The 24,310-nt window shown below is 32.6% G+C and overlaps 1 protein-coding gene across 1 annotated transcript in view; it reads right to left on the bottom strand.

The window, feature by feature from the left end:
- Window positions 1–312: 312 nt before the first annotated feature.
- The window catches only part of LOC109102477 (rap1 GTPase-GDP dissociation stimulator 1), a 38,584-nt gene continuing 14,586 nt past the window's right edge, over window positions 313–24,310 (bottom strand). The window contains 12 exon segments of the mRNA XM_042761127.1: window positions 313–1,450; window positions 2,391–2,396; window positions 2,533–2,661; window positions 3,533–3,659; window positions 4,910–5,014; window positions 7,591–7,751; window positions 7,849–7,983; window positions 8,791–8,925; window positions 10,265–10,408; window positions 16,631–16,756; window positions 16,872–17,000; window positions 22,650–22,796. Of these exon segments, the coding sequence (XP_042617061.1) occupies window positions 1,329–1,450; window positions 2,391–2,396; window positions 2,533–2,661; window positions 3,533–3,659; window positions 4,910–5,014; window positions 7,591–7,751; window positions 7,849–7,983; window positions 8,791–8,925; window positions 10,265–10,408; window positions 16,631–16,756; window positions 16,872–17,000; window positions 22,650–22,796 (1,466 nt within the window). The 3' untranslated portion in view covers window positions 313–1,328.

The raw sequence follows: 24,310 nt of genomic DNA, 5'->3' as shown, positions 1-24,310 counted from the left end.
GAAGATATTTTGAAGAATGCTGGTAACCAAATGGTTTCGGGTCCCATTGACTGCCATAGTATGGACAAAAAAATTGCCATTGAAGTCAATGGTAGCCAAAACATTCTTCAAAATACCTACTATAGAATGTAGCCATTTCTTTTTTTTTTTTTTTTGGAACACAAAAAGATATTTTGAAAATCTTGAAGAATGTTGGTATCCATATGATTTTGGTCCCACTGACCTGCATAGTATAGACAAAAATTAGTATGGAAGTCAATTTTGTTTCCAAAATTCTTTAAAATATCTTCTTTAGAATGATGCCATTTTTTCCTTCTCTGGAACACAAATGCTTGTATCCAAACCGTTTCGGCCCCAATGACTTCTACAGTATGGACAAAAGTCAATGGGACCTGAAACAGTTTGGCAACCAGCATTCTTCAAAATATCTCCTTTTGTAAGTCTTACAGGAAAAAACGCATACAAGGTTTGGAACAACATGAAGGTGAATAAATAATGACAGAATTTATTTTTGGGAGAACTATCCTTTCAAGTTATTAAAACTACACTATAATGACATCACTTCTTTTGATGAGGTCCTGAAATGATAAAAATCGCGTATCCGAGGGCGTCATGTACAACAACTTCAGTCCTTGGTATCAAGATATATTACTTCTCTATATGACAATAATCACTGATTTTTGTAAACGCAACAGTCTAATGATTATGGAATTAGCTCTTTCCAGTAGATATGGATTATGGGCGGCACAAGGACCAGGAGGCAAAATATGAAAAGATCCATGCTGGTCCAGAGGTGCCCTATACAGTACAAACACATTTGATCTCTATTCTTCTATGTAAATTAGTAAGCAGAAGGAGAGGGGGCGGGGCATATCATATGGGCGTGGCTTGAATAGCTGAACACAGATACACCAACAAACTGGACGATTAAAAATAACAAAACAAAAAAACATGCACATCGGTTGGTAGGTATGTGTGATTTTACATGTCATGAAAGCACAACTGCGCTATTTCCACTGCCAACATTCATGTTCTATTTATTTTTTTTCAACTTTTATAGGTGAATTTCATGTTTTTTTGTTTTTTTTTTAATCACAGCTATGGTCTTTTAAAAATATTTTGCTGTTCGGGTATGAATCTATTGCAGAAGGCTGTCTACAAAGTATGGCGGCCTTTGGGTAACGCGTCTCTGCATGCGCGGGGCAAACAGAGGGCTCTGAGAGTCTGTAGCAGGGAACGCGGAGGGGACAACAGCTTGGCACATGACAACGAGAGATATGTGTGTGTGAGGGGAAGCAGGCAGGGAGGAGATGCTGTGGAAGAGTCCTTTAGCTCTGCGCCGTTAACCTTTGCTCTGTGAGAGAGGCCTGGTGCGCCACCGTCTTGTTCTCATGTGAGCGCAGACTGGACACCACGTCGATGAAGGCCAAGCTCTGCACTCCTAAATGAAATGACAAAAAATTCACAAAACAAAAAATCAAACAAAACAAACAATCAACATGAAGAAACAGTTTCATGCGAGTGTAGTTCGGCATATTAAACAGTATTTGCAAGGATATTAAAATATCAAACAATAAATGGTTTATAAAAACAAAAAATTATTAATAAAAACATATCAAAATTAAAACAATTATTTCAAAAACAAAACAATGAGTTGATGAACAATAACTTTTGTTTTTTATATTTAGCTTGAATTTATTTTTATTTCAGTTTTGTAATGTAATTACATCAACTTCTTTCATTTCCATTCAAATTTTCATTTAGGTTTTTTACTGAATATTTAGATTTGATTTCATCTTTATTTAAATTAGCAAAAATGATTTTTAATAGTTTCAGTTTGTTAAAGGGCACCTATTATGCAAAATCCACTTTTACATGGTGTTTGGACATAAACCACCCTACAATGATAAAGATCCACCCACTCCTTATTTTTTAACCCCCATTAAACCAAATCAGTCTCATTAGAAATGCAGTTCTGATTCTCTGAGCAATGTGACATCACAATGTTTAGGCCCCGCCCACGGCCGCTGACTGACACCGCCATGTTTTCTAAGACATGAAAGAGAACTTAGTTTAGTACCCACAGCCGCTTTCTGTGCGCTCAGAAAACACTCAATCAGAAGTTTAAACTGATACGGCTTTAAAACGCATGATTTCAGCTCGACAGACATGATAATCAAAACCAAACAGATGTTTTTTTGGCAGAGTATTTGAGGTACGAGCTGTAAAGGCACAGCCCTATTGTGGAAAAGTGGGCAGGGAGCAGCAGCTCATTTGCATTTAAAGATACAGGCACGAAAACAGCGCGTTTCTGCTTGCTCTCAAAATCTGCATTTTCAAAATGATATAATACATGATCCGTGGGGTATTTTGAGCTGAAACTTCACAGACACATTCTGGGGACAGTTGAAACGTATATTACAAACTTTTTAAAAAAGGGGCTTAGTAGGTGTCCCTTAACAATAACAACACTGGTTTCAGTGCAGTTTCAGGCTTCTTTAGGGTCAAAATTTCTGTGCTCTCCTGACTCACCTGATCCCATGATGGAGCAGATGAGAATCATGGAGTTGTATTTGATCTCCGGTGCACTGTGCTCATCTTTCAGTAGCTTGTGTAGAACCTGCACCAGATTAGCGGCGACAAAGTCCTTCTCTGCGCAATCTGAAATCAAAACCATGAAGTGACTGGGTTAAAAGTTCTGAACAGCTTAAACCAATGCACTTATACACACACAAACACACACCTAAAATCTCCTCTAATCTAGTTGTTTAAAAACCTTGCATTGTGTATTCTGAGTATTGTTGGCTCTGATGAATTGGTTTTGTTTCTCTTTTGCAAGATGCTTTAAAAAAAAAGTCTCTGCTAATTGCATAAATGTAAAAGTAATGTCACTAAAGGCTTAAATGATTCAAATTAGTTTTGGAAGACATATAAATTGTGCATAGATGTACAAATATCTTTACAAAACAATCATTTTAATAAAATAAATCTTAAATACTACAAATTGTGTTAATTTATTTAAATTAGGCTTTCAACCTCACTAAATTAAAAACTTAATCTGATCTAATAAGGTAAATTCAGGTAAAAATTGGTGAATTCTTTTTGCTATTTATTTCAAACACAAAATGATCCACTTTACCAGTGATATTACAGTTAACTAAAACTATTAACATTTTTATCATTATTAAATAAATCAGTTTAAGCTGAAGTACTAATAATACTAAAACTAAAAAGAAATAAGGAAATAAAAATACATGAAATAGAAACGAAAAAAGCACATAACAAAATGACTAAAAACCAAAATTAAAATGAAAACTGAAAATATAAAAAATAAAAGCGAATTTAAAATCTGGATATATACTATAAAAGTATATAAATAATTATTTACTTGAATTCAGGTCTGTCAACATCATATTAAAGATACATGTAGAGTTAATTCAGGATTGTTGGGAGATTTTTTTTCCCGGTTATCTCAGTGGCAAGTGGAGTTTACCTGAATTCACCCTAACACACAGTAATCTTTGATTTTTACCCAGATTTAGTGCCGCTATGAGACCCAAGGCCACCAGCGCTTCATTCTGCATGATCATGTGTTCACTCGTCGCCATGGTTACCAAGTGCTTAACACCTCCACCTTGTATAACTGTTTGGACCACATCCTATTCAGAAAGACAAAAGCAGTCAGAACCTTCCAGAGGATGTGAATCTGTGACGGAAGATCAGCTGCAATAAAATAATTCCTCCACAGCACGAAACAATACAACCAGAACATGCAGTCCAAAAAAGATTGAAAGTTGTAAATAAAACAAAAATTACTGTAATACATTTAACAATAACATACTCATTCTACTTAAAAATTTCATGCTTACTTCAACATGTTACATGTTGTTCCTTATCAGTGAAAAATAGTTTCTACACCAGATCTTTGGTAACAGACATGCTAGACATTTGTCTGGTTAGCATAACAGAAGTTTTACTTGGTAAGGATGGGTTTTCTGGTTGCTGCTCAGTCATGTCATGCCTGGTTCTGACATGCTGTGAGATGATGCACGTGTAGTCAAAGTGCTGCACCATCACTAAAGCATCACTCAAATGAGTAGTGCCTTATTAACTCGGTTTTATTTTTTCCAAACTGTTTATTAATTATTTTTTTAATTTTTCTGGACTCCGTTTTAATGGTTAAATTAAATTTTAGTAACCAAAAAGCATTTCAAATTATTTAAAATCAAAAAACCAATACAAATTAAATAAAAACATAAAAAAAATATAACAAAAAATTTTAAGAACAATTTATCAAAAGTTTAACAAAAGTTTTCTCTGTTTTAATTGTTCTGGCTTCTGGATTCCGTTTTAATTAATTAAATAAAAATAAACAAAAAAAAAAAAATTAAAAAAAACAAACCTTACTAAACAAATCAAATCAAATGAATAAATAACTAATTAAATTAATAATAATTTTTAATAAAAAAATAAATATAAAACATGGATAAAAAACTGTGAGATTATTCCTTAAAAATAAAATTTTAATAATACTTTAATTATTATTATTGCAATGATAATTCTACTGTACAACAGTAATATATTTCTGTCACAATTTCGAGTTAAACCAAACATGTATTTTGTATCTGTGTGTATTCTGTATGACGGTAGTTTTTCTAAAAAATAAAACCGTAATTACTCATCTGTGCCATTCATTCATATGCAGGATTCATATTTAAATAGTCTTTTTGTGGTTTAATATTCACAGACACTAGTCCATATTGTGATTTGATGTGCACAAACACATTATTCCACCAATCCATCCTTACCTCCTCACAACAAATTCCATTTTAATGACTGGATTCCACCATTCCGTCCTTTCTTCCGCATCACAGAAATCATAAGGCCCTGAGAGAGAGAATGAAGAGACCTTTGACTTGCTGTGTCGGATGAGAGCGGACAGCAGGCGGTTGGACTCTCCCATCACTCCGGCGTGGTCTTTCGCTTCACACCACTCCACCAAACGCTCCACCAGCTTTGCGTTTGTGTGCCAGACATAATCGACCCAACACAAGCACCACACACACACACACACACAGCGCTAAACATAATCGACCCAACACAAGCACGTTACAACACATTAGTTCATTTATATATTTTTTTTCTATTTTAAAATACTGTTGAATATTACAGTGCATGTAATAATTTTGTTTAATATTATTAAACAAAAATAATTAGTTTCATAATTTTATTTAATATCTTAGCTTTAAAAATTCTTCAAATATCAAACTGTTTTTAATCAGAAAAACTGTGCGATTTTTCCGCCTCAAAATTGTGGAAGTGCATTTTTCCGGCTTCAATACATTATGAAAGATGCACGATTCTGCTGCGTGTTTAATGTTGTATTTTCTGTGGTATTTGGCTGCGTGTCTCAGATGCTGTCGATACAGCTCAAGTTATATTTGCCCAGGAATATTCATTTTAAACCCAAGCTGTCACTGAGAGCTAACGCGACTGGGCTGCTGCCAATGAAAGACAATGCCAAGTCGTCCGTGGTGGAGCCCTCGTCTGCAGATCCATAGTTACTAAATGACAGAGTGCCATCGATCCCCCGCTCTCTTAATATCAGAGACTGACTGCTGTGTGGCAGCAGCTGGGACGGGCCTGAACCTTAGTTTAAATCACACATGCTGTGTCTGACACAGCTAAACAGCTGTAAAACATAAAAGGACTTATAAGCTTATCAATTTCAATGAAAAACCCATAGAATAAACAACTGTTTTGTGGCTTTTAGCTCATGTCTGTTAGTTTGACGTCATCGACGTGCCAACCTTTAGCAGACATACACGTCTGAAGCTAGAATTACGTCAGTGTTATTTTATTTTTTATTTATATACTTTAATATTAATTGAGAATTAGCTTTTATTTTTATACTTTCAGTGTTCAATGTTAGTTTAAATTTGAATAATTTTATGTGCATTGTTTTATTATCTAGTTCAATTTAGCTTTGCTTTTAGTTCAGTTTTAGTTTTATAGAACAATTTTAGTTCTTTAATCAAAGTGTATAAAATAAAATGTTATGGTTAACACTGCATCTTTCTGGGGGGAAAAATGCAGCGATTGATATAGAGTTTATTTATAGTCATTTTCAAAGCTTCAGTGTACTTCATTAATGTTTATTTAATTCTAACAAATAAGTTCCTGTTAAAAAATAACCAAAATGAAACATATTTTGTTTATTACTTCTGCACAGGAGAGACCTGGTGTTGTTTCCAAACAAAAGGAAATATATCGGTATCGGCCAAAATGAGTTGAAAAATATCGGCATATTGGATATCGGCAAAAATCCAATATTGTGAAAAAAAAAAAGGCATTTCATGACCCCTTTAATACAGAAAAGAGAACTTCAAGCATCAAGTCATGCATTTTTTTTTACATTTCTTTATATTTCCTTTCTCTTTGGAGTGTTACAAGCTCTTGGTGAATAAAGAAGATCTGTAAAGCTGCAAAGACTAAAGTCTCAAATCCAAAGAGATGTTCTTTATAAAAGTTAAGACTTGTCCACGCCCCCCTAAAACGTCTTGTTTAAACACGCCCCCACATCTCTACGTCACTGTGTGGGAAGATTTGCATAACACCGCCCAAATGTTCACACACAGAAAGAAGGCATAACTTTTATTCTCTCTGTTGCCGCTACTGCCATGTTGTGGAGACGCTGTGTGTTTCCATATAAAAGCGAAACTACTTTGTTTGGCCTTCCAAAAGAGGACACAACTAGAAATCTGTGGTTAAGGATTTATTTATACACTGTTCCAGAACAGTTCAACCCAAATATTCAGATGTGTGCAGTGCATTTTATGGAGGACTATTTCCTGAACCAGTAGCCTGCAATGCGTCTGTGGCACAACAGCTGTTTCTATAAAGCTGGGCAATTCAAACTTTGCAAGGTTTGACTGCCGCTTCTGACTCACAGCCTGTATGTATGTTTATTATATTTAAATAATTTGCCAATGATGATTCAAGTGCGAGTTTTGAGCAGTGTAGAGTAGTGCTTGTTGTTTGTTTTTTCTCCGATCACAGATGCAGACATGGTTTTATGTTTACGCAGCACGATATGCAACGCAACGCGTAAAAATACAGTATAAGTCATTATAATCAGTAATTATGTTATTCACTGGATGCAACAAATGCCTCGTTTGTAATGGGTTTTTATTTGTTTTGTCTCGTCTAGTGATGTCCGGATTGTGAACGAATCTTTCTATTTATTTTTCCGTCACATGCTTGAGGCAATCGGCCAATCACAAGCGCTGGATAGCTGGCTAATCAGAGCACACCACACGTTTCAGAAAGGCGGGGCATAGAGGAGAAACAATAATCAACATTATATGGAAAATAATGTGTTTTTTGAACCTTAAACCACATAAACACATTGCATTGCACCAAATACACAAAATAATGTTATTTTTAGCAACGTCATATGACCCCTTTAATATTATAGGTAAGTGTTTCATTTTAATGCTAAATTTAGTTTGAGCATCACAACCAGTCCACACAGCAACACCAGCTCAACCAATGTCACGATTCTGGGCCGCGAATATCTACAGATAGTGCTTTTGTCTTCCGAAACGTTTGCTGTTAATAAATACCCTGTGTGTCGATGAGCATCCGTAATGTTCCCAGAAGCTTGAACTGGACTGGAGGCATCTCAGATTTGAGGAACTTCAGCACTATATCCGACACACCAGCCAAGAGCATCTTAGATTTGTTGACCACTGGAGAAGAGAGAAGAAGATGGAGCAGCTTTCGTTTTAAGACACTCATGCACAGGTGAGTGAATCATTCAGTGATGGAGCAGACTTTGAGACTGACCCGGGATGGCGAGGTTCCTCAGAGCACTGAGGGCGGCGTGCTGCACCGTCACGTTCCCCTCTTCAACATGTCTGTCTAACAGCTCGAGAAGCTTCTGTACGATACCAGTGTCTACCATGTGAATGCAGTTCCCATCTGTAGACGAAAAAGCACTTATTTACTCTCTCAACAACACAGTGATCGTCATGATCTTGCAGCTGCAGGACTGATGTAATGCATCACTTTTTAACTTACAAAAAGATATCTGAGTTACTTTTTTAAATAGGTAATGCCAGTTACTTTATTTTCCGATTTATTGACTGACAGCTCTCTGGTGTCCATGTTGAGAGAAATCAGGAGTGAGTGCAGATGCGTTGTGTGCGCTGTGTGAACATGATTATTCTAGATTAAATGTGAACATGCATTTACTCATCTCACTTGCACAAAAAACAGATTCAGTTTTGCTCAAAATGAATAAAAACAGTAAAATGGAAACTCAGATTATGATGCAAACCTACAATAAAGAAATATGTTAAATAGCACAAATATCCTTTATGTATAATGTATTTAATCCCATTTTATTTGCTGCTGACCTTCGATGATCCAATTCGACCATACTAATAAGCAAACATGATTTTAGATAAAGCTAATGTTTGTTTCTTTTTTTTTTTTATTGCTGAAGAGTGTTGAACTTTCTTCTCTTGCATCCTATTCTTCATGTAATCCACAGCTGAAAGGTATGTTTGAGCTGCGCCCCTCTACTGTACAGACGTGAATTTACATTTCCTTCAGCCTGAGGCTTATTCATTCAAAATTACCACAAAAATGAAATTCATCACCCAAAAACATAACTCTCCCAAACAAAAACAAACAAGCAAGCCCAGCTCAGATGAGAAAAAGTAACGCAACATTGAAATGCATTACTTTTAAAAGTAACTTTCCCCAGCACTGCTGATGTCTTACCATTGCGGGCAAAGTTAGCGATGGCGAGCGCTCCTGCTAGCTGGAGCTGGTGGTTGTTGGAGGGCACCCATGAGAGGACCCTCTGAAACACGCTGCCTTTACCCCCCTCAAACATCCTCCACAGACTCAACTAAACTAAAACAAAACACACAACACAAAAAACACAACACAAATACATCAATATGACAAGATATTATATGGCCTTTAAGGCCGTTCACACTAAGAGCAATAACTATAAAGATAACTAGAGCTATATTAATCCAAACTACTCAATGATCCAGCACGGCTGGTTTTGGCTGTTGTATTCAGCAGAAAGTGCAGTGATCTTATGCCACACTACAAAAGGCAAAACGCATTAACTACACATTTTGTCACCTTTTGAGTTACGAGTGAAATCAGGGTTTTTTTCAGACTATGATCTGCAGAAGTCAGATAGTTCAACTATGCTCAGATTCAGAGAAAATGGAGTGTGAAAATCTTTTGAAGCCCATTTAAGCCATTTTTTCTTTATTCAGATGCCTTTGTAGAGCGTTATTACTAATACATGTGATATTGAATGGGAACCAGAAAGCAAATGAAGAGCTGACAGAAATGCAAACTGCAAACTAGACGATTATCATGTTTGTAATGACGCAATGTAAAAATACTCTTTTTGTATACTCTTTGATTACAAGTAAGAGTAAAGATATTTATAATGCAATTTTTTTTTTATTCTGTTCTTTCGAACTTCATGTTCATCAAAGAATCAAAAAATAAATAAAAATACATTGGTAGGGTTTACACAAAAATATTACAATGCAAAACTCTTGTTACTTTAGCATCCAATCAGCACATTAGAATGATTTCTGAAGGATCATGTGACACTGAAGACTGGAGCAATGATGCTGAATATTCAGCATTTCATCGAAGAAATAAATTACATTTTAAAATATATCAAAATAGAAAACAGTTATTTTAAAATTGTAATAATATTACTGTATTCACTGCATTTTGGAACAAATAAATGCAGCCTTGTTGAGCATTAAAAAAAACATTTTAAAAATCTTACCGACTACAAACTTTTGAACTAAACAGTATTAGAGGATGAAGTTTTCCAACCTGCAGAATTCATTCAGTGATAGTCATTTTACTGCCCCACAACTCTTTCAGCTAGTGTTTAATACTGATATCGCTTCACTCCAGCCTTTCCTTCTCAAGGTAAATGGAGTTGCATCCCTATTTAGCTAGCTTACATAACTGCTGGGAAACTGAATTAAATGATGCATGTTCACAGGAATAGCACACTTCATTAATTAAACACACCGTATGAGTCATAGCTTGACATTATGTCATTATGTTTTATAAGGTCCTGTTTGCTTTATTCACACAGAGGAGATTACACGTAAAGTGCATTATTGTTGCATGCACATATATTGTTCTTTCAAGGCATTTATTTAAGGGTTGTTTGAGTTCTGTCAGAGGTTAGGTCCTGTACCTCCCAACAGCAGAAGGACCATGAGGTCTGAGGCCGTCTTGAGCTGAGCCACGTCCTCGTCCCTGTCGCTGTCCACCGTCTGAGCCACGACCTCCAGCAGACACTCCACCAGACCAGCATCCACCAGCTGAAGCTTGATCACATCTGACAGAGAGAGAGAGACACAAGACACATACTATTATATCTGAAGCTTCACAGACACCTTCATGTCTAACAGGGCTTTCACAACCCATATTAAAACCCTAGTGCTGCACCTCAGAGTTACAGTCGAGATCAGACACAGACTAAATATCAGACACCCAAAACAAAACTCGGCTCAGATCCAGGCTGAACTAAACCACAGAAACCAAAGCTAAACCTGTTGGACCAAAACCAGGCTGTAATGTTGGATTGAAGTACAATGAAGTAGAGAAATGCTGAATTTATTGCAGCATTTATTTCAGTCCATTTTTGTGACTGATCAATGATTGGTCGATTTGAGCTTATCAGCATTTGCCAGCAGTTTCTTGTATTAATTTTAAAGTCTAACAACAGCCTTGTATGTGTATAATCTTTTTCAGCTTTCAGTGTTTTTATGAAATAAAATAAAAGTCTGATTACAGCTTTTTTGTGTGCATCTGATCTTATTTATCACCATTTAATTATATTAGTTATGTATCAGCATAACATTAGTTTAACAACAGCCTTGTCTATGGATAGTCTTTTTGATTTTAGCAATTTTTTAAACAAATAATCTTATTTGCTACCATTAAATGATATTATTTTACATCTGAATTGCATTAGACTAACGAGAGTTAAAATAAACTAAAATATTGTTTGATTTTAGCAGTTTTGTGTACATATGATCTTATTTGCTATTATTAAATTATATTATTTATATATCAGCATTACATTACTCTAACGACAGCCTTGTCTATATAAAGTCTTTTACGGTTTTTAATGTTTTTGTAAAATAAAGCATAAATTAAAAAGAATCTAAATATTGTTTGATTTTTAGCAGTTTTGTGTACTCTTTGCCATCATTAATATTATAATATAAATATTATATTATTTATAAATAAGCATTACATTGTCAGTCTTGTCTATGGTTAATCTTTTTCAGTATTCAATATTTTATAATAAAATATAATCAAATTTAGGTTGACTATCAATTTTTTTCTTAATTGCTATTATTAAATTATATTATTTATATATCAGCATTACATTAACAACAGCCTTCTCTATAGAAAGTCTTTTACAGTTTTTAATGTTTTTGTAAAATAAAACAAATAAAAAAAATGATTTTTGCAATTTTTTAAACAAATAATCTTATTTTCTACAATTAAATGATATTATTTATACATCTGAATTGCATTAGACTAACAAGAGCCTTGTCTATGGGGAATCTTTCTCAGTTTTCAATGTTTTTATAAAATAAACTAAAATATTGATTGATGCTAAAAATAAAATATTGATTTTAGCAGTTTTGTGTACATATGATCTTATTTGCTATCATTAAATTATATTATTTACATATCAGATTTGCATTAGCCTAACAACAGTCTTGTCTATAGATAATCTGTGTCTAATAAAATTAAAAAACAAAATAATTATAATTGATTTTTGCTATTTTGTGTGCATCTGATCTTACTTGCAATCACAGAATGATATTTTTTACATACAGGCATTGCATTAGCCTAATGAATAATCTATGGATAATCTTTTTCAGTTTATAATAAATAAAATAAATGAGATAAAAGGTTTAATTTTAGCAATCATTATTTTGCATTGTTTAGCTTTATACTGACAACCCTTTTTGTTAGAAATTGGCATCAGCCACTAAAAAAAAAACATGTCAGACCATAAACCTAGACCCAGATCAAACTTTAGTGCTTTTTAATGCATGTTTTTTTTTTTTTCATTCAAATACATAACAGACTGAATAACATAACTCTCTGACCCAAAAAGACTAAACCAGACAAGTGATGCAACAGACGTTACACTATGACACAATTTCTAAGATATAAACAAATGCAATTTGCATGATTCCCAAAAATGCAGGATAACAATCCAACTGACCAAATACTGACGATTCATACAGTGTCAGTGAATGACACAACAACCAAAAGGGAAAATCCTGCACGGATGGATGTCTGAGGTCAGACTGTTGCAGACACATGGCCGTCTCACTACGCATTTGGCTGGTTATGAAATGCCTGCAGTGTTCAGGTACAGCACAGCTCACCCTTTCCCCTCTATATCACTCACACACACAAAGCTGCTCTTCCTGCGGCCCACGTGACTGGCAGAGCTTCGCCTGTAGTGCAGTGTAGTGGCTCTAAATAGGCCGTTGTCTTGGAGACTGGCAGTATGGGATAGCGGCGCTGTCTGCTGAATGCTAACAACCAAAGTGGTGCTTTCACACATGCTCTCGATGCTGTCGGCTTTCCATCTCCCACGTCTGCTCTCGCTCTCCCGCTGCTTTTACATAAACATACTAGAATTGCAACTTTTCTATACATTTTATACTACATTTCACTCATACAGTACACTGCAAAAATGGCTGTTAAAAAAGATTAGATTTGAATAAATTAGATTAGAATAAATCCATGCTTGTTTATTTAAAAATAAAACAAGTGAAATAATCTGAATATGGAATAAAATACTGGGGGAAAATTAAGAAAATTGCAACAAAACAATAATACTTGTTTTAAGAGAATCAGGGCTATTATAGTGAACAAAAAAAAACATTTTAAAAATTGCTACTTGAAATTAACATTAACTGAAATAAAAAAAAATAACATTTTATTTCAACTAGTTGCCAAAGCAACATTTTACATTTTCATTTAGTTTACTGTATCTTGATGTACTGAAATTAAAAATAAAAATATTTTAAAAAATAAAACTGTATAGATACATTTAAAAACGCAATCGCTAATAAAAATGTGAAAAACACAACAAAATTATTACAACTTTAGATTTAATCAATTTATTTGTAAAAATAAAAATTAAAAAAATAATAAGACTTGTTTTAAGAGAATCAGGGCTATTATAGTGAACAAATTTTTTTTTAAAAATTGATACTTGAAATTAACATTAACTGAAATTTAAAAAATTAACATTTTATTTCAACTAGTTGGCAAAGCAACATTTCACATTTTCATTTAGTTTACTGTATCTTGATGTACTGAAATTAAAAATAAAAATATAAAAAAAATAAAACTGTACAGATACATTTAAAAAACGCAATCGCTAATAAAAATGTGAAAAACACAACAAAATTATTAAAACTTTAGATTTAATCAATTTATTTGTAAAAATAAAATAAAAAAATAAGAACATAATAAGACTTGTTTTAAGAGAAATAAGACTTGTTTTAAGAGAATCAGGGCTATTATCGTTAACAAAAAAAATAAATTGTAAAAATTGCTACTTGAAATTAACATTAACTAAAATTAAAAAATTGAAAATTTTATTTCAACTAGTTGCCAAAGCAACATTTCACATTTTCATTTAGTTTACTATATCTTGATGTACTGAAATAAATAAATAAATAAATAAATAAATATATATATATATATATATATATATATATATATATATAATATATATATAATAATATATATATATATATATATATAATATACTAAAAATATATTTAAAAAAACTATATAGATACATTTAAAAAACAACGCAATAGCTAATAAAAATGTGAAAAACACAACAACTTATTAAAACTTTAGATTAAGAAAAAATTAAGAAAATAATAAAAGACTTGTATTAGAAGAATCAGTGTTATTTTAGTTAACTAAAACTAAAACCATAAAAAAAAAACATTTTCGTTACTTGAAATAAATGTTAACTAAAATAAAATAAAATCTGGAAAAAAAAAAAATATTTCAGATAGTTGGTTTGGCATTTCACATTTTCATTTAGTTTATCTTGATGAACTAAAATTTACATAAATATATATAAAAATAACTACAGTACACAAAAATGCTAAACTAATAAAAATGACAAAAACATTACTAAATATTCAACTAAAATTCAACAACCATCTAAACACACACTGGCTCTCTTTCACACCCAGCTTTCTTTCTGGCACACATTTCAATGTCGCTTCAAATCCTCAGACGCGCTCGCAGACACACAGAGCAGCTGACCGCGGCAGGAGGATCTGCCTTCAAATAAGCAAGTCCAGACCGCAGCTGTGAACAGACCCCAGAGTCCTCTTCTGAGGAAACTGCCATTGTGCAGTGATAACACTTATTATCCAAACAAAGAAGAAGCCGAGAACTCTCACACATCTGCGTAATTGTAGCTTTCTCTGCCGTGACTCAACCGCAGGCGATAGCCAGCGTCTTAAAAATGCATTTTGTGACATTTTCACCATCAGAAAAGCCAGATTTTACATTGAGAGAGATTTCGCTCTCTGTGGCTTGGCCAGTTTTGATGTTCCAGCTTACATGAAAAAATAGTAAACTGGTGATTCCTAAATGTAATATTTGAGCGTGAAATTGTGTTGGCTCATGCTCAAGCTTTCTGAGCCAAAACACAGCTGCAAACGCATGCATTCATTTCATGAAGTGTCTTGTTTCTAACCACAACAGGTGGCGGAGTTTGACTTTCTATATAAGTAACACACCACGCTCACAGCTGGGAAGAAAAGCCTTTGAGCTGCTGAACGCTGCCGCCCAAGTGACTCCAACATCAATATCCTTAATCAATCTTGATCAGTGTCTACAGACCCTCAACTCATGCTGGGAGCAAAAGCAGCACGACAAAACTGAAAGCTTAACCTGCGCTGTTTTGATGCATTATGAAAATTACAGAACAGACATCCATCAACGGTGAATTAACAAAATAAATACAAAAGAAACTCCTTACAAACATATACAGTGACACAGTGACATATACTGTCAGATACAGTGACGTGGTACTATATGAATACCATTCATTTTAAGTCGTTATATAGTATTTCCTAAATACAGGTTCAGTTTTTGGCCATTCTGAACTCATCAGCACTGGCCGATGGTTTCTTGCATCAATTTCAAAGCCCAACAAAATATGATAAAATAAATATCTATGCTATATTATTCTGTTCAATGTTACATTATTACATTATAATTACATTAGTCTAACTACAGCCTTGACTATGGATAATCTTTTTTTTTAGTTTTCAAAGTTTTTATAAAATTCATCTATCTATCTATCTATCTATCTATCTATCTATCTATCTATCTATAGTATTAATTTTAGTATTACTTTTTTTAATTTCATTTTATTATTTTTAGTTCCTTTTTATTAAATTTTATTAAAAGATTGTGTTATTGTACCTATTTTATGTAGATCTTGCTATAATTAAAGTGCTTTATTTGAATTTCATGCAAAAAAAAGTTGTCAATAGTGTGAGATATATATATATATATATATATATATATATATATATATATATATATATATATAAAAATTTGTTCAAAAACTAGACAACGATACTCATTACAAAGTGTTTTTTTTTTTTTTTTTTTGCAATGCATCTAAAAAAGAAAAGTTTAAATAAAATAAGACTTGTTTTAGGTGAATATAGTTATGTTGTTATTCTATTACTTATAGTAAACTGAGAACCATAACAAAAATTTTCATACGTGAAATAGAATAAACATTAACTGAAATCAGATAAAATATGAAAAAAATATCTAATTTCAGCAAGTTGCCAAAGCAACATTTCATTAGTCTAGTTTTTTTTAATAGATATAATTATATATATATATATATATATATATATATATTATATATATATATATGTGTGTGTGTGTGTGTGTGTGTGTGTGTGTATATATATCAGTGCTGTCAAACATTTAATCGTGATTAATCACATTCAAAATAAAAGTTTTTGTTAACATAATATATGAGTGTGTACGGTCGGTGTATATTTATAATGTTTATATATACTGTAAATACAAACACATGCATGTACACATTTAAGAAAATATGTTATGTTTATATATTAAATATATTTATATATAATATAAATATAATATAAATATATAAATGTACATACATGTAAATATTGTCAAAATGTATGCTGTATGTGTGTATTTATATATACATAACAAATGAACAGTACACACTCATATTATGTTAACAAAAACTTTGAATGCGATTAATCATTTTATATATATTAGAGCTGTCAAATGATTAATCGCATTCAAAGTTTTTGTTATTTATAAAATACACATTATGAAGGTTTTTTTTTTCTCCGTTATTTGCAATGTATTTAAAATATGCAAACAGAACAAATAACACCATTTGCATAAAAAAAACATGAAATGAACCTGGTACCACGCTCAAAAATCATTACTGAACGCCGAACACAATGATTCTCACCGTTCTCAGCGAGTGGTGCCAACACCTCGAAGATCATCTCCCTCTTCTCATGCTCCACCTGCTTACGGAAGAGTCGAACCAGCTCCTCGGCAATATTAGTAGAGGCGAACTGCTCCTTACTGGACTCTGTTTGAGGATCAGGCAAAAGAGACGTGTTCGCTTTATCCAATATGTATTTTAATATATGAAAATCTGGATATTATGTAGCAGGCAGTGTGACTGAATCGAATCGGTAACTCACCAAGCTCTGCCAGGTTGCCAAAGGCAATGAGGCACATCTCTGTGAGCGCGGTGTTTTGAGAATGAACTCCCAGCAGTCTGACCAGTGTTGGGATCACACCCATGATGATCAGCTGAGCCTGCAGCGAGTCTAGAGAGGAAAGACGAAACAGGAGATTCTCTTGATTCTGCTTCAGGCAGATCTTTTTCTCACAACATAGATAATATATTAGTCATTTACATTATTGGTTAAGTATTATGTATTTGTCATTCTTCTGGCAATTACATTGCAATAAATGGAGTTTATCCAAACATAATTTTCATATGAATTAAAAATACTTCATACTTCACTATCTAATGTCACAGACAAAAATGTGATTTTTACAATGAATAAAACTGTAGTAACTTATCATCCACCATTGTCATCAAAAATAAGGTTTTATCAGTGTTGTTATCGATAACTTTAAGTGAAACTAAAACTATTACACACAATTTTTGTAACTGAAATAAAGATAAAATAAAATATTAATAAATATAAAAAAAACAAAAAATGAAAACACAACTTAAATATGGTTAAATATTAAAATTAGTAAAACTAAAATGAATTAAAGCTATACAGAATTTAAAAAACTAAACTAATAAAAAAACATAAGCACATAAAATTGCTAAAAAATTAAATAAATAAAAAATTAAAGCTAATTCAAAATGTTTAACAAATTCACTGATATCCACTCAAAGCTTAAGGTGTAAAGTTATGTTTTCCAAAATACATGATTTTTTTTTAACTAGCTCTCATCAAATTTTCTTCCTTTTTTAATGTACATGATTTCATTTCTTCAGTAAGTCTTCTAAAACTACATTATGTAAAGTGGGCTTTCAAATGAAAGTCAAAAATGAATCACTTGTTAAGAGTGATTTCAACATCGTTTTTAACCTGCAATGACTGAAAACAGGCTGCAGGCTGAAAGAGCTAATTTATCAGCTCAAATACAGACCGTACATAAAATGCAGCCATATTATATATTGCTCTGAGATTTGATTTTTGTAAAGTGCTTAGAATAGCACAGAAAATATAGTCTTGACCTGAAATTGTGAAAGATAAATCAAGACCACAGTGGAGCAAAGGACTGCTTAGCCACACATTTCATGTACATAACACCCCTGAAAATACTGGGTTCAGCCACACCTGTTTTCTAGCAGAAATAATCAAATGTCTTTAGAACAAGAAATCTACCTGAGAATTAAGCTTGCATCGAATTTTAATATCTTTTATAGAGAACATTTTATTTGTAATTTTGACAGACATCAACACATACATCACTAGGGTGATATATTGGCTGATATTTGACCCTTTTAAATTATCAGCATCGGCCTATAAGTTTGGCTGATTAATGTCGGAATCAGTTTTTTATTTTGGCAGCAGATATTTTAATTATGAGTGCATGAACATAATCTCTAGAGCTGTTCTAAAAGTCACTTCATGAATATTTTACAGATTCTTTTGAGAAGAACTATGATCATATCATATACAAACAGAAACTTAAATGTCTTCACAGCAACCAGTCAAAATAAAAGTTTGGGTTAACTTGAAGAAACTGTGACAGAAATATATTACTTATTACTCCTAATAATAAAATGATTATTAAAACATGATTTTTATAACAAATATTTACCAGAAATTTAGTTACCTGCATTTATTTAGCAGAAAAATGTAAATGCACAATACAGTATGAGAAAAAATGAGAAATAAATAAAAATAATAATACATATATTTTTATAAAATCAATTAATTAGAGATGCTTTTGATTATGACAATTTAATAATAATAATAATAATAATAATAATAATAATAAGTTTAATTTATATAGCGCCTTTAATGAAACCATTAAAATGGAATACAGAAAAATTAAACATTTCACAGGGACTTACAATTTATTTTTTGTTAAAATGTAATAAAATGCTGTTAAATTGTGTAAGTTCCATGATTTTAATTAATTACACATGCTTTTTGATTAATAAAATTTAATTTAACCATTAAAACGGAGTCTAGAAAAATTAAAACAGAAATTAACTGAAAGCAGAAAAATTTTAATGGAAAAATGGAATTTGGAGGGGAAAAAAACTTATTCCTATAAACCTATATTCTGCACTATATACAGTTTGCCACTTGGTCATGTGTCACTGTGTACTGTAAACTAAAATTATTGTTACCTTGACTTTATTTCAGAAAATGTATAAAAAAAAACAATATTGGTTGACAACTACTTATTTTAATATTGACTTTATCACCAACTGGTAACCCTGCTCTCTAAGATATCGGTATAGGCCATTAAAAAAAAAATCAATATCAGTTTACATCTACTTATTTTAATATTATCTTTATATCACCCATTGGTCATCCTGCTCTCCCAAGATATCGATATCGGCCATAAAGAAAAATCAATATTAGATGACAACTACTTATTTTAATATTGCTTTTTATTGCCAATTAGTCACCCTGACTAAGATATCAGTATAGGACATTAAAAAAAATCAGTTTACATCTACTTATTTTAATATCAGCTTTATATCGCCCATTGGTCACCCTGTTCTCTACGATATCGGTACAGCCATTAAAAATATCAGCTTTGTATTGTTCATTGGTCACCCTGCTCTCTAAGATATCGGTATAGCCATTAAAAATATCAGCTTTATATTGTTTATTGGTCACCCTGCTCTCTAAGATATCGCTATAGGCCATTAAAAATATCAGATTTATATTGTTCATTGGTCACCCTGCTCTCTAAGATATCGGTATAGCCATTAAAAATATCAGCTTTATATTGTTCATTGGTCACCCTGCTCTCTAAGATATCGGTATAGGCCATTAAAAATATCAGCTTTATATTGTTCATTGGTCACCCTGCTCTCCAAGATATCGGTATAGGCCATTAAAAAAAATCGTTATCGGTTGACATCTGCTTATTTTAATATCGGCTTTATATCGCCCATTATATATATATATGTCAATTGGTCACCCTGCTCTCTAAGATATCGGTATAGGCCATTAAAAATATCAGCTTTATATTGTTCATTGGTCACCCTGCTCTCCAAGATAAAAAAAATCGTTATCGGTTGACAACTACTTATTTTAATATTGGCTTTATATCGCCCGTTGGCAATCCTGCTCTCTAAAATATCACCATCAGCCAAAAAAATAATAATCATTAACAGTCAACCACTACTTATTTTAATCTTAAAGCTCACTAAATGTATCATTTTATGTCTTGTTTACATTTAATGACAATCATATTTTACAAAGCTGTACAAGTAAGCCCTTAAATACCCAGTTAAAAAGATGTTTCAGTTTGTTTAGAAATAACTCAATGACACACCGCGATGTGGGCAGCACCGGCACACATCTGGGACCATTGATTTGTCAGGAAGCAGATGTTGATCAGTAAATTCAATGAAGCAAAGTGGAGACGGCAGCAGAGACAGCAGAGAGCTGTGTTAAAGAAGACGGCCCAGGCAGAAGAAAAGATCCACAGTTGAAAAAGGAGAAAATTATATTTTATATTAGTATGAGAGACCATGGAAGCAGAGTTTAGTACAAAAAATTGTAGCACATAACCTTTAAAACATTTTTGCAGCAGAAGTCCCTTCATCACATTTAATAAACAGTTGACAGTCCAAAATGCTTCTTCCCTAATACATAATTGCTTGTTATTTGCTTTATCAACCACAGAAGCTTTGCTGGTCTGAGTAAGAGGAGCATTTTAGCAACAGCTATCAGCTAAATGTATCAAATGAGAAAACACAACATAAAAACCCTTGGCAGAAATGGATGTTAGCCAGAAATCATTTAGGAACTCTTGCCAGTAATCGAAGCCCAAATCACATCAAGGAAATGTCAACCGGGGACCTGCAGATCTCACTGATGGAGAATGAGTCACGTTTCCTAAAAGAACTGTGAAGTATTTGCATCCCATCTAAAGCTCATGTTAGATTTAAATGCATAGGTGCTTTCATTTCCAGTAAAGCGGAGAGCTATTAACACTGACAGTTTACAAACAGCAAAACTCGGCCATTACAAAACTCCATTATACGAATAGCTGAATAACTAGTGACTTTACTCTTTACATAAACATATGTAATTGAAACGATAATTCCATCCCTGGATGCTAAGTGGTCAAGATTACAGAATATTATTTTAAAGAATTATTTCCATAATAATTACTCTTTTTAAAAGTATGATAAAGTGTGATCCTTCTTCACAAAGGAATGAATCAGCAATGAAAGGCGTTACGGTTCAGAAAGTATTTTGGTTGCAGACATACATGGAAAAGCAAAATAAAAAATAACATCTGACGAGGCAAGTACAGTGAAAGATGAACATAAAAAAAGCTCCAAAATGATTAGCTTATGTGATCAGATGAGTCATTTATCTTGGTGGCTTAGTAAACATGATGACGGGCTTTAAGTTAAAACAGATACACTTTGCAAGGAAGCACAATCTGTTACAAGACACAACATTTGAAAGAAAAAGAGATGAGGAAAAGAAAAAGACTGGTTCAAAACAGCATGAGGATGATATTCAGCAATAATAAGCAGCCCACTGGCTGTTTTCTTCCATTAAAATGAGATCTCACCATTTATTTTCATCAGGAAACCGAAACCGCCTGACCTAAATTTGTTGATTTGCACTAGCCTCTGGATGTGAAGTGTAATGGATCGAAAAAAGCTATTACCATTTCAAGCCTTGCCAACAAACAGGGATGAGGATAGCAGGGCTTGGCCTGTCCATCAATTATTCAAGGACATCAAGTCACAAAGATGTAAATACACTGCCTGCATTCCAAATATGCAATGCACTGTACTGCTGAATAGAACAAGGCCAGAGCCTTATGTAACCTCCTGGGCATGCATTTTACCATACAGACACCGAAAATGGTACGATGTGTCCCAAATACATATCTCAGGTTAACTATTCTTTTAAATGTTTAGTGTGTAATTTTTACAATGTTAAAATCCAAGTTTAATATGCAGAACCAATTAAAACATTGCTCTGATTGTTTATGCAGTCCAAAATAGAGATAATCGGTGGAAAGCTATACGTTAACATTTCCATTGATCTCAATGGCAGTTGCTTGGCTGGAGCATTCAGCTCTGGAAGTAGACAACCTGTATGTTGGATTCTTTGATTCATTTTTTAAACCAACAGAGTGCCAATTAAAAATTATATTTTTTCTTTTTGTTCTTTTTTTTTTCAGAATACACAGCTACTTTTTAAAAATACATTTTAATAAGGTTTCAAATAAAAAAAATTTTTAATTTAATATATTTTTTAATAATATCAAAATTCAGTTTATATATTTATTTATTTATTTTTATAGTAATATTTATTTATTTATTTTCTGCTACTGCACGCAACAAAATGTAACATTATTTATTATGGATGATATATAAAAAAATATTTGCTAAAAGAAATTAGCAAAAATTAATAATAATTTAGCAAACCTATAATGTCAAATCAGTGAAAGACAGTAGATTCAGAATACATAGGAGAAGTTACACAACACATAGGCTTTCTTAGAGTGGTCCCCTACAGATATTACCGTTAATGTTCAACTGTGAGAAAATACTGTAGTCAGACTCAAATTAAAACACAACTGAAATTTTTATAGACAATTAAATGAAAAGCAGCATTATTTATGTAGAATTGATTAACACATTAATAATTTAGAGAACATCTCAGACAAAACCAATAAGGGACCATTCAAATATATTGCCTTCTTGGTTTTGGGGGATCGGTCATTACCATTATCATTGCTATAGTTCATCAGCATGCCACAAAAGACAGTCAAGAGCTTCCCGGTGGCCGGGTCAGTGCTTTCGGCCAGAGACTTAATGTGCTCTGCAACTATCTGAGCACCGCCTGCTGCGTCAACTGCACTTCTGCCCTCATCTGCAAAACAAAGAGGTCACATAAAAAAGAAATAAACAATAAAAAAGGCAACAAATGACACAAAGAAACAGCAACCTGGAACAGAATGACACAAAAGAGGATGTTAAAGGAATAGTTAAAATCTTCGCGAATTAATTTTCCTTTTTGGTTAAACTATTCCTTTAACGGAGGGACAGGTTGGGACATCCATGAATGCATCCTTATGGAATGTAATATGACAACTGAGAAAATAACCATTTTGAGATAAAAGAAGAGCAAATGAGATTGAAAATTGTCTAATGAAAATGCATATTACACCAGCACTGGATTTGTTTACAGCTGTCAAGTTGACATGAGGTGCAGACGTAACTAAAGGCAAAACCAGAGACCAGAAGTGCAGCAGAAGCACAGCATACTGAATCCAGACTGCAGCTAACAAGGGAAGATGTTAAAAGATCCACAGAGATGCCGAGGTCCAGCGGAGTCCAGCATTATTTACACACAGAGCATCAAAGTCAAGAGTGTGACAAGAGCTTGAGTCTTCTGTCAGCTATAGCTAATAAAAGGTCAAAAATTATGAATAATCAAATAATTCATGACAAAAGATTTTAAAACCATATGAAATGGCAAACACAACTTATTTTACTTTTGATGCATTTAGAGAAAAAGCTAATATAGGGTGGGGCTTGAAATTATATACAAAAACACAACAGTAGCATCCGGAAAAGTTAAAATGGTATGGCGTGGTGATAAAAGATAAAACCAAAAGTCATTTTAAGAGGTAACTGTGCAGTAAGATATCACAATTTAATAACATTTTTGAAAACGGTGCATAGATGAAACTCACTCCTACGGGATCAACTGCTGGCCAAGGTTGGACAACATCAATAACCACACAAAAAAAAAAAAAAAAAAATATTTGAAAAGCACCAAAATCATCAAGAAAATATGTTTGTGAAGGTTATAACTCAAAGTACATAAACAAGTTATTGGGCATTAAAACCTCCACAAGAAGCCATTATTTATATCACTTACTCTGAAAATGTAAACATTTTGAGTATTTAATCTTTTTTTTCTGGTTGGTTTATGGATATCTATAAGAAAATAATAATGATTACATTTTTAGAAACTGTGAGCTGCTTCTCAGCGTTATTATTGTTAACAAAAGCTAATAAACAAACATACATACATATATGTAAGAATAATAAAATAAAATAAAATAAAATAAAATATTAGATGAAAAACTTCAACTTAAACGAAAATTAGGAATGTAGCCTTGGCAACAAACTAACTAACTAAAATAAAATAAGTTTAAGCTGAAAATGAACAAAAAAATATAACATAAAAATAAATTAATGCTAAATAGAATAAATAAATACTTTAACAGTATATATATAATACTAAATTGTCTGTGGAAAACTCAGTGTCATAATATTACAACGTTGTGGATGTTTTTAGCATACTGTAACGTTGTTGCTGGGTTGTTGTTTACTGGCCCAAGTCAAAAAAATACAAATAAAATGCCCATCCTCAAG

The sequence above is a fragment of the Cyprinus carpio genome, chromosome A7, assembly GCF_018340385.1.
Source record: "Cyprinus carpio isolate SPL01 chromosome A7, ASM1834038v1, whole genome shotgun sequence".
Taxonomy (NCBI): domain Eukaryota; kingdom Metazoa; phylum Chordata; class Actinopteri; order Cypriniformes; family Cyprinidae; genus Cyprinus; species Cyprinus carpio.
The sequence above is the reverse complement of the archived record's forward strand: the minus strand, read 5'-3'. Positions and strand labels throughout refer to the sequence as shown.